Source organism: Melanotaenia boesemani, chromosome 15 (genome assembly GCF_017639745.1).
Source record: "Melanotaenia boesemani isolate fMelBoe1 chromosome 15, fMelBoe1.pri, whole genome shotgun sequence".
Classification (NCBI taxonomy): domain Eukaryota; kingdom Metazoa; phylum Chordata; class Actinopteri; order Atheriniformes; family Melanotaeniidae; genus Melanotaenia; species Melanotaenia boesemani.
Window position 1 is genome coordinate 32,150,014 of NC_055696.1, and position 15,454 is coordinate 32,165,467.

At 43.7% G+C, this 15,454-nt stretch overlaps 1 protein-coding gene across 1 annotated transcript; it reads right to left on the bottom strand.

Annotated features, from left to right (window-relative positions):
• Positions 1–5,866: 5,866 nt before the first annotated feature.
• On the bottom strand, positions 5,867–12,682 carry smg8 (SMG8 nonsense mediated mRNA decay factor). Its single transcript, XM_042008960.1, has 5 exons — positions 12,005–12,682; positions 9,536–10,436; positions 9,296–9,441; positions 8,192–9,070; positions 5,867–6,980 (listed from the first exon to the last, which is right to left on the bottom strand). Exons 1-5 carry the CDS (start codon positions 12,626–12,628, stop codon positions 6,768–6,770), a joined length of 2,763 nt encoding a protein of 920 aa, XP_041864894.1. The 5' UTR covers positions 12,629–12,682; the 3' UTR covers positions 5,867–6,767.
• Positions 12,683–15,454: the final 2,772 nt, after the last annotated feature.

Consider the following 15,454-nt stretch of genomic DNA (forward strand, 5'->3'; position numbering starts at 1 on the left):
AGTCTGAGTTTGAGGGAAATGTTCAACTTCAATTCATCTTCAAATGGTAAAAGTACTGTATGTGAGCCTTTCAGTTTCTGGTCAAACAGCTTTGTGAGGAACTAAACATTAAAGTTGCTGCATGACAGCATGTATCTTACAGATCTCGTATTTCCCCAACAGAGCGTTGTAAGAGGCTGTAAGGGTTTCTAAAAGTAGAAATAAGATACAGAACTTTCAGTTATTAGACCCTTCTGGGGAACCAGCTCCCAGTTTGGCTTCAGGAAGCAGACACCTTATCCATCTTTAAGATTATGTATAAAGCTAGAGTTTATAGTTAAAGCTTCCTGTCTGCTCTCTTAATCTCCATACATAAATATACAACATTACTGGCATCACTCATTTGTTTTTTTCCTTTCTCAGCAGGTATCCTTGGCGTATGGTGTTTGCTGACCCCCCTTTCCTGTCTTCTCCACCTCCAACCCGTCGAGGTCGATGGCCATCCTTTCCAAGTCTGAGTCTGCTGGGAGGTTTGCCTTCCTGGTAAAAGGAAGTTTTTCCTCTCCACTGTCACCCACAGCACCATCCCTGCTTAGGATGGTTAAATTAAAAAGATTCAACCCAATCCATTGATTTCCTTAGTGCAACACGAGGTAGTTCAACAAGTAAATGTTTAAATACGAGCAGAGGTGTAGCATGCAATTAAACTATTTTTATTTGGACAGAAATTACTTTCTTCCTTTTGTAAAACAAGTTAAAATCCTTAAAGTGCACTAAACCAGGTGCCATCTCTCTGAAAGAAAGGAACAAAAAGGTTAAAAAGATAGCAAAACCAGGCCTACTGGTGGGGAGCCAGCCCTGTTGTAACTAAAAACCAACAGAAAAGCACCACATGCCCGCCACACAGAGACAAACCCCAAAGTAATGAAAAAAAAGTGAAAACAAATAAATGGAGGGCCAGATCCCCAGCAATGGCCCACAGGTTATCAAAACTATTAATTAACAGTTCACTAGAGGTAGTACCTCAGAAAGGGAAAGCCAAAACTCATTTTAAAAATATATATCAGGAAGACCAGTTCCAGCCCTCTCCTAATCACCTTTCCAGGAAATCTGCTCGATGGAGACGAGTCAGCCAGTATGTGCTGAGGGCTTGGTCGTCTCCGGTTATGGCCCTAACCTTCTTATTTATACCAGACTACCAGGTGAGGACAGTCATTCAGTTATAAGTGCCAGGCAGGCCCAAGAGGCCAACCTGACAAGCTGGTACTACTACACTAGCTAGGAAATGATAGTTTTAATGGACACAATTATTATAAAAGTAGATTATATATTCAAATGATTAGATTATAATTGGAAGTAAATTGCATTGAATTATAATTAGTCATGAACTGGTTTCATGAACATGAATGTTAGTCCATGTGACATAACCTTTAAGTTTTTTCCATTAACATGATGCTGTGTTAATGGGTTCAGTAGGTAGACTGCTTGTCACACAAACAGAGAATTCAATCCCAAAATTCCCAGTTCAGAACTTGAAGTATCATCAAGCAAGACATTGAACCCCAACGTTGCCCCCTGGTTTCTTCCTCACTTCTAAGTTGCTTTGGATATAAAGCATCAGCTAATACAATAAAATGTCAGAGATTTATGAAAAACTCAGAAATTCTCAAGCACCTGGAAATAATCCCTCCAGAGAACTTGTGTTGCAGTTGCCTGTTGAGTTCAGCATAAATATATGGTAAAAAAATCATGAATAAAAGGAGAAAAATTGACGAGAGAAGTTGAGATGGCAGCAGACATGTTACACAGAAGTTAAGGAGCTCAGACAGTGGCACTGTTAGGAGTTGTCATGTCAAACTAGCTAAAACATTTTCATGACACTAAAAAACTTACCCGTATGTGTAATGTAAGACTGAAAACAGTCTAAATAATCCTTGTTAGCTTATTGCACCATACGTTTTTGATGTTTGTCTCAGCATTTGGAAGTTAAATAATAATAATAATAAAACGCATTCAGGGCACAGTTGTATCCCATAGTTACTTCTCTGCTATGCTGACCTGACGCCCTGCAGGTGTCGGGACTGGTTCAACCTTTTGCAGGGCAGTCTTACATGTTTCTACTGCAGTATTCTGCTTTTGGACCTCAGTTTATGTCATTTCATTAAAGGGTTGCTTCTTTAATCTAATGTCAGCCTGAACCAGGGTTGAATCAATTTGCAGCAGCTCAGGTGGAAGAGCAGGTTATCCATTAATTTTAAACAGCATTTCCGTCATTAAACATGCAGTTTACCACCACCAGAGTGTGACTGTAGGGTGAATGAATAATGGATTCAGTGTAAGCGCTTTGAGTGCCTGGACAGGATGGAAGAGTAAATCTAATTCATTGTTATTATTAAGGCTAACGTGGTAATGAACTCAGAAATGAATGAAAATTGCTCATTTCGTGGCCACAAGGTAAAAAGCTTTTCATTTTTCAGAAATGGCAACCAGAATGGCTGTCACTCAGCCTTCCTGTCAAAATATTCAGCTCAAGATTCAAGATCTTTATTACCAAAAAAGGCAGTGAGTTTACAGTTGTCCTGATGCATCAATAGTCTAAACAAAGCCTGGCATGCAGATGGCATGAAAGTGGTGCATATGGGGAGTCAGTCAACGATCACACACTGGAGGGACTTGAAGTGTTTGGTAAAAAAAAAAAAGGGCCAGATTAAACTCAGCTGATGTGAAGTCCTAGAGGGGTTAGTGTCAGTAAAGTTTAATATGTTGTAAAACTGACTGAAGCATCAACTCAAATATGAATATTGAACAAGTCTTTAAGATGTGGTCACATGCAAACAAAATAAACATGATATCAGCTGAAGCTGTGGAAGCATCATGCAAGAATCAGTTTAAGTACATTCTGTAAACATGAGATTTAAGTATGGCATCACATGTTTAAACCTCCTTCAGGAACTTATTGACCTTGAATCTCCTGAGTTTTGTTATTAACTTCATTCTTATTATGCACATTCCTGAAGGCCAAGTGTCTTAGCAAAATTCACAGAAGCACGCTGCGCTCGGTAGGTAACACAGATGAAGGTCGTAGATGTAAAAAGAAATCTACACCTATAAACCTTTTCACACTTTTTTTTGTGATAGTGCTTAAACTTGTCATATGTGGATTAGAAGTGAAAAGAGCTGTAGAAGCTACAAGGGAATGAGATGAGGCTCCACAGCCCCTTGATGTTTTTCTATAAAGAGAAACCATGAAAGAATCCTCAAAAACATATATAAAGTCCAATGTGATCTATTATTGAGCTATCAACATTTCTATACAGTATAATATACACTCATCATCACTTTATTAGTTCCACCTGTTCAATATCTTGTTAACATAAATATCTAACCAGCTAATCACATGGCAGCAACTCAACGCTTTTAGTCATGAAGACGTGGTGAAGACGACTTTCTAAAGTTCAAACTGAGCTTCAGAATGAGGAAGAAAGAGGGTTTAAGTGACTTGGAACGTGTCATGGTTGTTGGTCTGAGTATTTCAGAAACCATCTCTAGGGTTTACAGAGATGGTTTACAGAGATGAAGAAGAGAAAATATCCAGTGAGCAGCAGCTGTCTGGACTAAAATACCTTGATGTCAGAGGTGAGAGGAGAATGGGCAGACTGGTTGGAGATGATAGAAAGCAACAGAACTCTGGTTCCTACCAAGGTCTGCAAAACAGCCTCTCTGAACACACAACACATCCAGCCTGGAAGCAGATGGGCTACAGCAGCAGAAGACACACCGGGTTCCTCCTGTCAGCTAAGAACAGGAAACTGAAGCTACAATTCACACACACTCACCAAAACCTGACTATACAAGACTGGAAAAATGTTGCCTGAACATGTTGTCTGCTGATTCTTCTTTCCAGCTGCCACGTGTTGGGTCATCTTACCAACACTTCAGGCTACTGGTGGTGTAATGGTGTGGGGGATATTTTCTTGACCAATTTTGGCCCCTCAGTACCAATGTGGCCTGGTTAGGACCAGCTAAAATCATCTGCAGGTGGTTTCTTGAACATGACACTGAGCTGATTGAGCTCCAGTGGGCTGTCATGGTTCATGTTCTGCCAGGCCTCTAATGATTGCTTCCTCAGTCAGGATCATTCCTTCCACCCTATCCTCGCCCCGTCTCAGGATTACCCTTACCTCACCTTACCTCACCTTACCTTACCTTACCTAAACTTACCTCACCTCACCTTACCTCACCTTACCTTAACTTAACTTACCTCACCTTACCTTACCTTACCTAAACTTGCCTTACCGTACCTTACCTTACCTTACCTTACCTTGCCTTACCGTACATTACCTTACCTTACCTTACCTTGCCTTACCGTACATTACCTTACCTTACCTTACCTTGCCTTGCCTTGCCTTACCGTACCTTACCTTACCTTACCTTACCTTGCCTTGCCTTGCCTTACCGTACCTTACCTTACCTTGCCTTGCCGTACATTACCTTACCTTACCTTACCTTACCTTACCTTGCCTTACCTTGCCTTACCGTACATTACCTTACCTTACCTTACCTTACCTTGCCTTACCTTGCCTTACCGTACATTACCTTACCTTACCTTACCTTACCTTGCCTTACCTTACCTTACCTTACCTTACCTTGCCTATGACAGATCTTCCTCACCTTGTGATTATCTTGACACTGACCCCTGCTCTGATCTATGACCACTGATTCATGCCTACCTTCTTGGATAAGAATCGTGACTTCTTTCTCACCGTGCATGATGATTGCCTGTTCTCTTGGACCCTCATCTAGATATTGGCTTTTGCTTTGACTATTGAAGCATTTTCAGACCCCAAAGCCAAGCCGTGAGTATGCTTCTGCCCCACATGACCTGACTGCCTTCCCAGCATTATTTAACAAACCACCATCCTCTTATTAACCTGTGTGTGGGTGTGTGTGTGTGCTGAATTTCTGGATCCCCAGGGTTATCCATTATATGGCCTCTACAGTCAGATCTCTTTGGGATTTAGTGGAACAGGAGATTCTCATCATGGATTTGCAGCAACAGTTTGATGCCATCATGTTGATATGGAGCAAAATGTCTCCAACACTTTGTTGAGTCTATGATGCCAAGAATTAGGGCAGTTCTGAAGGGGAAAGCGGTCCTACCCAGTACCAGCAAGGTGGACTTAAAGTGGCCAGTGAGTTTACATACAGTGAGGTAGTCTAGTCACAGACCAGACTCTGGCCCTGGAAGGGCTGGTGTCCTGCAGGTATTGAATGTTTCCCTGCAGTAACACACCTGTTTCAAATGAACACGTCATTATCAGACTTGTGCAGAGCTTGACAGCAAGCTGTAGAAAATCCATTTTGATCAGGTGTGTTGCAGTAGGGAAACATCCAATACCTGCAGGACACAGCCCTTCAAGGACCGGAGATGGTGATCCCTGACAGGCTGATGTGATGGGCCTCGAGCTGATTAATAGAGATAAAAGAAAACCTTTTTTTTTGTAAAATGTTTATTATTTGATCTCACTTGCCTTCAAACTGACAAAACATGCAAAATACTGAGAGGGAAAAAAGGCAGCTAAAAACTAAAAACCATCTGAAAAATGACAGAATTAGTCTTCAGTTAAGCTTAAATTCTTATACTCTTAACCAACTACACAGCCTGAAAATGACTGTTTGCTCTGGAGGGAAAAAAGACCACAGACAGTAACTATGCAGAGATCAGAGAACTAGCTCCCCCTGGTGGTTGTAAAGCACATACGTTTACACCCACCTGAAAAATGGATCCTGCACTTCTACTTCCACTTCTACTACACTGCTGTTAGTCTCAGTGATGATGCTTCTAGATACATGTAAATGGAACTCCTGTATTTTTTTTTATTCCAACTTTGTTCATTTTAGTAAGAAAACAAAAAAATTGTGACAACAATGAAGTTTTTTTTTTATTTACAGAAAAACATCGTGCATTTCAGGACTCAATGTTGAGCTACAGTCAGATCTTTGTTATAAAATGTACACGAAGCAAATAAAGATATGTTCAAACACATGACTGAAGTCAACACACTGACGCCTCTCACCGAATAAAGAGCCTCATCCAGAAACCTTTCCAGCATTGTGTAATTTGTGTTCATGTTTGCACAAATGAGCCAAAGAAAAAGTGCTGCTGCATCAGAAGTGTGCCAGTCTTAAATTCCTTTACAAGTCATCACCTGTAAACACACAGTTCTTCAAATATTAGCTGCTGAACACAGTTTCAGAAAGCAATTTAACATTTCCACTGCAGGAGCAGCTGAGCAGCAGCCACTTTAGAGGGATAAAACAGTCCAGAGTAAAAGCTCATTTATCCTTGGTCAGCTTCCTGAGGACCGTTCCACGCTCTCATTACAGCAGTTTTTTTCTTTAAAAAAAGGTAAAGAACTTGAAGGAGTTTCAAATCATTAAACCATAAAAATGATCTTTTTATGGGTCACGAAGAGTAAAACCGAATCTCCTTCCTGACCATGGACAAACCACAGCCCAGAGGTCTGACAGCACAGTGAGAACAAGGATCTTCACAGTTCACTGATGTAATGTTCAGAAAAATAAAACTAACCATCAGAAATAAACTAGCTGAAGTGGAACAAACAGCTGAATTTCTCCTGTGAAGACATTCAGTGAAAAACTTCTAAATCTGGTCCAGACTTTACTTCCTGCTCAGTTCGCCCGTAGCGGAGCTCTCCTTTCTCCTTCCAGTCATCAGAACAGAGAAACAAGCCTCAGACTGACTGCAGGAAGGTGAAGTGTGATGTTTATTGTGGTGGGGGGTTAGCTGTGGTGGCCCTCAGGATGCCTCGCAGCACCTTGTAGTTGTTAAGGGGCTGGTTCTCTTTGGGGGGGTAACAGGGGCCGCGCTCTGTCGCGTAGGAATAAGGGAACCGCAGCACCCAGAGGCCGTCAGGAGGCAACACCACCTCCGTCTGCTCTGGATGGAAAACCGGACAGGGAGGTGGACCAGGCTGCACCTGCAAACATTTCAGAACAAAATCTAGTAAGAGGGCTGAATTTTTATTCCAGTTAGAAAAGAACACGTAAAGACAATATCAGGCAAACCACTCTTCTCTTAATGTGATATGATGCTTTCTATAGCACCAAGATATTTACTACAGTTATAGTTGTTAACTGTCAACCAGCAGCCAGACAGTCAGACACGACCTGATGGACAATATTCTGCAGGAGCCCAGCTAGAACAAGGGTGTCAAACATACGGCCTGGGGCCAAAACCGGCACGCCAGAGGGTCCAGTCTGACCAGCGGGATGATCCTGGTTAATGTGAAAACTAAAGTGTTTTAATGTCTCCATGTGAAGATTAAATTTATTAATGTTTAATTGTAAAACATTTCCAAGGTTGGGGCGGTGTGTAGCTCGAGTGCTTGAACAGCTGCCCCACACAGAGCTGGTCCAGGTTCGAGTCCCGGCCTGAAACCCCTCGCTGCAGGTCAGTCCTCGCCCTCTCTGACCCTCCTTCCTGTCAAGCTACTGTTGAATAAAATCCACTGGAGGCCAAAATCTTAAACAAAAACACACACTTTCAAGGAAGGGGAATAACCTGTTCTGTCTTTCCTACTTTATTATAAGGAGAGTCAGCTCAGGTTGTCAGGGTTACTACACACATGGAAATGTACATGTATGTGCACTTAAAATAACTTCTAGATCTTGAAAAGTTCAGAATCACACTGTGACATCCCTTGTGACTGTAAGTTGTATTCTGCATGTAGACGATAAACTGTGGCTAAATATTGTTGAAACTTAATTTCCTCAAGAAATTTCGGTTTGTTTATAATTTGTTTAGAAGAATTGTTCATGAGATGCAAACATCTTGATTATGTACTTACATTTCTTTGGACTTTAACAAAAGGGAACATTTTTTAAACTTCAGGTTATCTTACAGGTCCGGCCCACTTAAAATCAAATTGTGCTGTACATGGCAAACTGAACTAAAATGAGTTTGACACCCCTGAGCTAGAACTATGGGACACTGTGTGTGTTCTGCAGTATAAAAGTTAGAATTTAATTAAATTAGATGGCAGCAGAATGTGTCAATTTCTAAGTATTTGAATTATTTTTGTGGTGTGAAAGCAGCATTTTTATGTAAATCCTATGGAAATTGACAGGAAAAGGTCCCTTTTGGCTTTTTATAAACCGGACAGATGAAGTGGAGCACTCAGGTGTTTACCTGTGGGTTCAGAGTAACCTCCAGCGGTGCGTCAGGCACAACAATAAAAAGCCGAGACAGTTGGGCAAAGTGTGGCTTCAGGCCTCGACCCTGTGATGGAGACGGGATGTACAGAGGCATGTCTGTGTTTAGAACCCTGGTGGCGGGATCTTTAGCGCCCCCTGGCCCCAGCACCTTCACTATTTTTTCAGGCCCACAGCTAATGAAGCGTCTCCCCCGGCTGTCTTCATACTCAAACCCCACAAAGACCCGAGCCATGTCATCCCTCCTGCGACTCCTGCCGAGCCCTCCGGTGCTCCCTCGCTTTCCGATCAGGCTCTTGTTGGGAGCTGGCCACGAGGATGTGCCTCCGTCCAAAGTCTCTGTCAGTCCTGAATCCTCCTCCGATCTAGACCGAATCACTAAGTCCCACGGTAAAAGAAAGGAGGAGCTGGGGAGGAAGCCCGGCTGTTCCAGTCCGGTGTGGCAGTTGTACGCCTTAGCAGGGCCCAGTTTGACCAGTGACCAGCTGGAGAACTTGGGGAGCAGGCCTTTGGGGCAACCTGAGTGCGTCATACCAGGAAGATACTCCACAGTGGACGGCTGTCGATCGATAAGGCTCGGCCTCTTCTGCTGGACTTGGGTTTCGGATCCGTCTCCATCCCCGTAGGGCCCCAAGCTGTCTGTGGACTGGCCTAGACTGAGAGCGAGGCTGAGGCTGGTGTCTCCGGGGGTGTGGCTCTGGGCAGTGCTAGGCTCCTTCAGCCTCTCAGCCTCACCAGAGCCCTCACACGGGAGCCGCTGAGCCTGGTTACAGGCTGGGGCCGGGTCAGGAGTGCTGGGCTGGAACACCGGAAACTCAATTCTCTCCAACTTCCCGCAGCATTTCTCTTCCTGCATCTGTTCGGGAAAAATACTGTTACAGAACACGTGTAATACACACACAGATGGTGTAAAGAATGAAGGCCTGAGCAGCTGCAGCATCACGTCACCATCAGGTGGCCAATATTGCTGCATAGATCTAGAAGCTGAGGCAAAAACTCTGCATCTGATAAGTTCAAGCTGCATGACTGATATTTGTCAGGCAGTGGAGAAGAGCTGCTCAGCGTCAGTGTGAATGCTGACCTGGTAGAAGTCATAATTAGCAGCCTGGATGTCAAATGGGTCCTCACGAGGAGCCTGTTTCCTGCCACAGTTGCAGGAGCTGGTGGAGCGCCCCCTGCTGTTGTGGTTCAGAATGGGTGGGTTGTGATCCATGTCTGGCTTCTCCCCTGCAGAAATCCGACAAAACAAGACACTTTTATAAAAGTATATAACAGACTTACATTTTTTCTGAAGAGAGGGATGAAGGATTGAGGCGCTCACCGGGCTGAGGGAGGAGGTGGAACTTGTGAACGCAGTGTTGATCCGTCAGGCTTCGCTCCTCACACAGCTGGTGGCCATTGCTCCAGAACTTGTAGCAGTCCTCATGAAGCTGCAGTGCGTAGCGCTGGAAAGCAACGCCGCGAGCGTGCTGGCTGTACACGCGCAGGGCCTGTGCCAGCTGGTTTTTGTGTACTGTAGTGGTGTAGTTGTGTGGGAGATTAGACTGATAGGTGCTGTGAGCCAGTGGCAACGCTTTCTGGCACCGGTTCTCTGAAAACTTTGTGTCTGCATCAAGAAAACCCTCCAAAACCTTCACCTGGTTCTGCACTTTAGCAGCCAGCTCAGCTATTTCTTCATCTGCGTTGCTGATCAGGACTTGGTGGAGTCTGGAAGCGACCTGGACCCATTTGGTGTAGGTTGGTAGCTCGAAGTGTGAAGGCTGCGGATTGCGGCCGACGCTATCATCAAAACCTTTCTTGGTCAGCACCAGCTCTACGTGTTGCCAGAGGAACTCTTTCAAGCTGCAGTCCACCAGCTGACCAACCATAGACAAGCCGCTCAAGTCTCCGCAGCTGGGCTGCCGAGCAGAACGCCGCATCTGCTGGTAGCGCCTCGGTCCTGACAGCGACACGGTCGAGTCCTGATCAGACAGGGTGCAGTTGGAGCGCAGCTGGCCAAGCAAGGTGCCCACCGGGTCCTCTTCTGCTGCCGGGATCACATACACAAAGGCCTGGTTGGCGGGCACGGTGAACAAGCAGTTGCTGCTTTGGTTGGTCAGAACTCTGCTTTTGCGAAAAATCCGATATATCTGGTCCTCCAGGGCATGCTGCAGCCGCCTCCTGGGAGAGTGCTTTTTGGGCTTGTCGGGGTTTGCCCCAGACTCTGAACCGTTAGCAGGAACCTTGTGGATAACAAACACATGAGGGGTCATTTCCATTCATAACATCGCTAGACTGTCGGGGTGTTATGTCCAGCTTCATATGTACTTTAACATGTGGCAAAGAAAGAAAAAGGTCACCAAGGCACTCTTGAGGTCAAAAATGAAAAAGCTTTTATTAAAAGTAGCTAATAACCACAATTATTAGACACTTTTAATAAAGGCTTTTTCATTTTTGACCTTTAAGAGGGCCTTAGTGACCTTTTTCTTTCTTTGCCACATTATTACCCCTGTACCAAAGAGCACCTTGAAGGTTCTGTTTGTTCACTTATCAACCAAAAAGAAGCACCTTTTTTCTGTTTTTTTTACTTTAACTTGTGTTATAACTTTTTTACATAGATAAATACTAATAAGAAGAACAAATGTGCAAAAGTATGTCCTAGCTATTACAGCAACCGTTTGAAAATTTGGACTGAAAACTCTCCACACTACAGTTTAAAACACTGAATAGTTGTTTTCCATGCAAGTAGCTGGAGTGGTTTTTGTGGCCCGTGTGTTTACCACATCTGTGTTGTGCTGTCTCAGAAGCAAAGCTGACATGTTTTGAGATTGTCACATTTACTTTATAACTGCTTGATCAATGTGATCCTGTCCTTTTCTTATTAGCTCTTATTAAAATTTCTGGTCAGTGTTTTTATGTTGGTGCTGTAATGTCCTGGCTCTTCTGCTGTGTTTCAGACAACTGGAGGCATTTCATTTTAAGCATTTGATAAACTCCATCTTGATGACCTTATATTGACCTCTGAGTTACAGTTTTAAATGCAAAGCCAACAACAGTCAACAGAGAGGACAAAAATGTTTGGAAACCAGATGTTGGGTTGTACTGTGTTAAATAGTTTTGAATTGTATCGAACCAAATCGCATCGTATAAAGTCAAATAGTTGTCAAATATTAATGAATCACATTGCAAACTGGGATGAATCGAACAGCATCGACATAGACTCACATCAGTAGTTCATACTTAGACCGTATTACCAGTGTTTCTCAACCCAGGTTCTCAGGAACCACTGCCCTGCATGCCTTAGACATGTTCCTACTCCAACACACCTGATTCAGATTAATGAACTTCCTCATCAAGTTCTTTACAAGCCTGTTAACGAGCCATTCATTTCATTCAGGTGTATTAAAGTAGAGCCGGGGTGCCCGAGTTCGGTCCTCGAAGTCTACTATCCTGCAACTTTTAGATGCATCCTTTTTCCAACACACCTGCATCAAATGAGTGGCTCAATACCAGACCTCTGCAGAGCCGAATGACATGCGGATTAGGGAATTGAGCCATTTGACTCTGGTAAATTGGAGAAGGGGTGCATCTAAAAGTTGCCATATAGTAGATCTCAAGGACTGGACTTGGGCACCCCTGAAGCAGGGCTACCTCTAAAACATGCAGGGCAGCGGGTCCTGAGGCCCATGATTGAGAAACACTGGTCTTACCCTTAGTTTGTAATTTACTTTTATTTATTCATGCAATAATCTCTACAAAAGAGTTGATTTTTCCCGCTCTTAAATAGTCTAAGACTTTATCAGATGCAGACCTTCAGAGTGCCATTGATCTGGAAAACAAAGAGCAGCCGTGGAGGACAGGGCCTGCAGTTCAGCTTCCACTCCTTAGAAACCGGACAGTCTTTGATAGCAGCCCGAATCAGAGGCAGGACCTTCTGCCGCTGGGCGTCCAAGGCTCTGAAGAGGCGGTCGTAGGTCACGTCGAAAGTCTGGTTTGGGTGTACCAGCAGGAGGACGTGGCACACCGAGAACATGTAGAGTAGGTGGAGGCAGTGCTGTCGGTCCAGGCCTTTCCAGAATTCGTGTGCGTCGGAGTGGCTGGTACCGGCGCTTAGAGAATGACAGGCCCGCAGCAGCTGCCGGCTGTCGCAGACGGAGGACAGCAGCAGGTACAGAACCCGGTTTTCCTGGTTGTAGAAAGCCTGGATCAGGCTGTCCGCCGTGCCGCCGTCCTCCGGTCCGCCGAACAGCGAAAAGATGTGTTTGTCTGCCAGCGTGTCGATGAGAGACTCCTTCAGGGGTCCGGGCTGCATGTTGCTTTTACCGAAAATGCCGACAACACACAGGCCGTCGTCCTGGTAAGCGGCGTCCTCCTGGAGCTCCGCCCGCAGCAGATCCCCCACACTCACAGGGAAAGCCATGTTTTCTTCCTTCATCTTTACAAGCTAGGGAAGATAAACGGCGACGCACCTATTTCCGGGTTCTGAGACTAAAACATCCGAGTAAATACAGAGTTGCTTTTAACGTTCCGCTCTTGTGTTACTCTGCCATTGTCATGCATTAATTTCCGGTGAAGAAATTTATCGAGTAGTTAACAGCACGTATCTATTCCAAAACTGCTATAAATTATATTATAGATAGTATGATCTTATTCCGTTATTACAGTAATAATAAAAAATACTCAGTCATTAATTTTTCTGTACCGCTTAGTCCAATTAAGGGTCGCTGGGAAGCCGGAGCCTATCCCACCAGGCCAGAGGCGGGGTACACCTGGAATAGGTCACCAGTCCATCGCAGGGCCAACATAGGGACACAAACAACCATTCATGCTCACACTCATTCCTAGGGAGAATTTAGAGGGACCAGTTAACCCAACACCTGCCAGGCTGGTGGACTCGGTTTGTTTTCTTGTCGGAATCTCTTAGTGTTTACTGATAATCATCCTCTGCCTGAGCAATGGGATGATGAACACAATTATGTTTTTCTTTTCCTATCTAGTAGGATGGCATCATCCTACTTTCTTTAAAAACCCCAAAACTAGGATGTTTTCAGGAGTTGGAGAAGACGCCTCTCTGTCATGGTAGTTAATGGGCTCGACACACGGGAGGCAACGTCGCTCCTTCTTTCATTTTCTGTGGAACCTGTTTGCAGCATAACAGCTAAATGCTGCTTCTCCATGTTTAGTCTGGACTCTGGTCTGGACTCTGGTCTGGACTAACTAACCCGAGTCTTTGGATCTAAGAGCTCTGCTAGGTTTATATTCTCTGAACACATCAGAGATGTATTCTGAGCCTAAACCATTCTGGGATTTATAAACAATCAGAAGGGTTTTAAAATCTATTCTGTGACTGACTGGAAACCAGTGTAAAGATTTTAAAACTGGTGTGATGTGTTCAGATCTCTTAGTCCTGGTTAAAACTCTAGCAGCAGCATCTGGATGAGCTGCAGATGTTTAATGCTCTTTTTAGGAAGTCCTGTTAAGATCATTACAGTAATTGAGTGTACTGGAGATGAACAGAGATGGAGATGTTTTTCCTGGTCTCCCGGGGGACAGTCGTCCCTGTGTTTACAGCAAGAAACAACAACAAGAAAAACATTCAATACTTACTTTTATTTGGTCTCTTCCCATTTGGCCCACAACACAATGTAAAGAAAATGTTCAAATGAGCTTTTTTGAAAACCAGGAAACATCATGTTAAGGGGGTGGGATTGGCAACTCATCTGAAGGTAGAGATAGATTTTTGTAAAATTTTAAAGACCGCTTCATTCCTGAGATGCCTTTTAAAGGTGTGGAGAGATGATGTTGGCTAACATTAATATCAAACCATGAGGCTCAAAGGAACAATAGTTGTAATGGTGATTAATACAAAGGGATGGATGTGCTTGTTTGATGTGTACAATTGTTTTTCAGTTATTTGTTTTTCAGTTATATTTTTGTGCCTCTTCGACCTGTCTCACTTACCTTTTTATTCCCTTTATATGTACAGAAAGGTCAGCTGTTAAATCACATGCGGGACCATAAAGGACTAAGCTTCTCATTCTCCCTCTATGGACGGGATAAACCCTCCATTCACCATGGGGATTATCATCAGTAAAATACTTTACACTCTTTTTTTCCCTCTCTTTTTGTTGCAGATTGGTAGAGCACTTTAGTCTAGATAAAATTGCAATTTCAAACAGCTTTGGAGGCTTAAACAGGGGATCAACCATCACCTGCAAGTCAGAGTCCTCATGGGCCATCAAATCATCATCCAATATAGCTTATTGTGAGAGATTGTGACTGCTTAGACAAGAAAGGTAAAACAGGAAAAATTCCAGACAGTACAGGATGAACTTTCTAATTAATCTGGGTATCCAACATGCTTAAGAAATGTCCAGAAGGGCGTACTGTTGGCATATTAAATGTTTTTTTCTTCTTAGGTCTATGAGCACCTTTTCCAGCTAGTTGCATCTTTGTTGTAGTTGCATCTGAGCAGTCAGCTCAGAAACAGTGAGGACCCTGCTGCAGATGAGTTGAGCGAAGACCTTACAGAGAAGGGATGCCTTAGTTTCCATACTATGCTTTCAGTCCTCTAGAGAAAATGAGTTAGGGCTCTGGGGAAGTCATCCAGCATCTCCTCTTCCTCTCCAGACATGATATAAAGCCTTGAAGCCATTGAGGATTGCTGCCTTGTATATCCCAGGAGGAAATGGCCTCATTTCCTGATGCTCTGCCTGAATCTCTTTAGAAGACAGATTTATTGAACTTGACGTCGACCTTGCTTACTCACTGCATCCCTGGCACTCCTTACCTGCTGCTGTGGTCTCTCCTTGCTTTAAATTCACAGAGAATGACAAGCTTGTCATTTATTTTGATGACTCAGTCAAGTTCCTCTGAAAAGTGACAGTTGACGCCCACACAACAGGTGCATGTGGGTGTACCGGTACTCTCATTGTGGGGGTGTCCATACTTGCTGAGGAAGAAGCCTTTGTTTATTCAGGTTGGGAACACTGGTATGTTTTCTAGCAGGTTAGTCTTGATACCAAATAAAAAAGCTTGGGTATTTCCCTTCCAGAAAAAATCCATAAGCTTCCTTCTTCCTTTAATAAACCATTATCACCTCACCGTGTCTCACTAGGTGCAGTAATTGTGGGTAATTGCTGCAGGTTCCTGCTTGTTTACATGATGTTAGGAAAAAGTCTAATCATTGAGTAAGTCTGACTAAAACTAGCCTGTAACAACACATGTTAGCACATCACCCCAACTGAAATTAAAGTTTCAT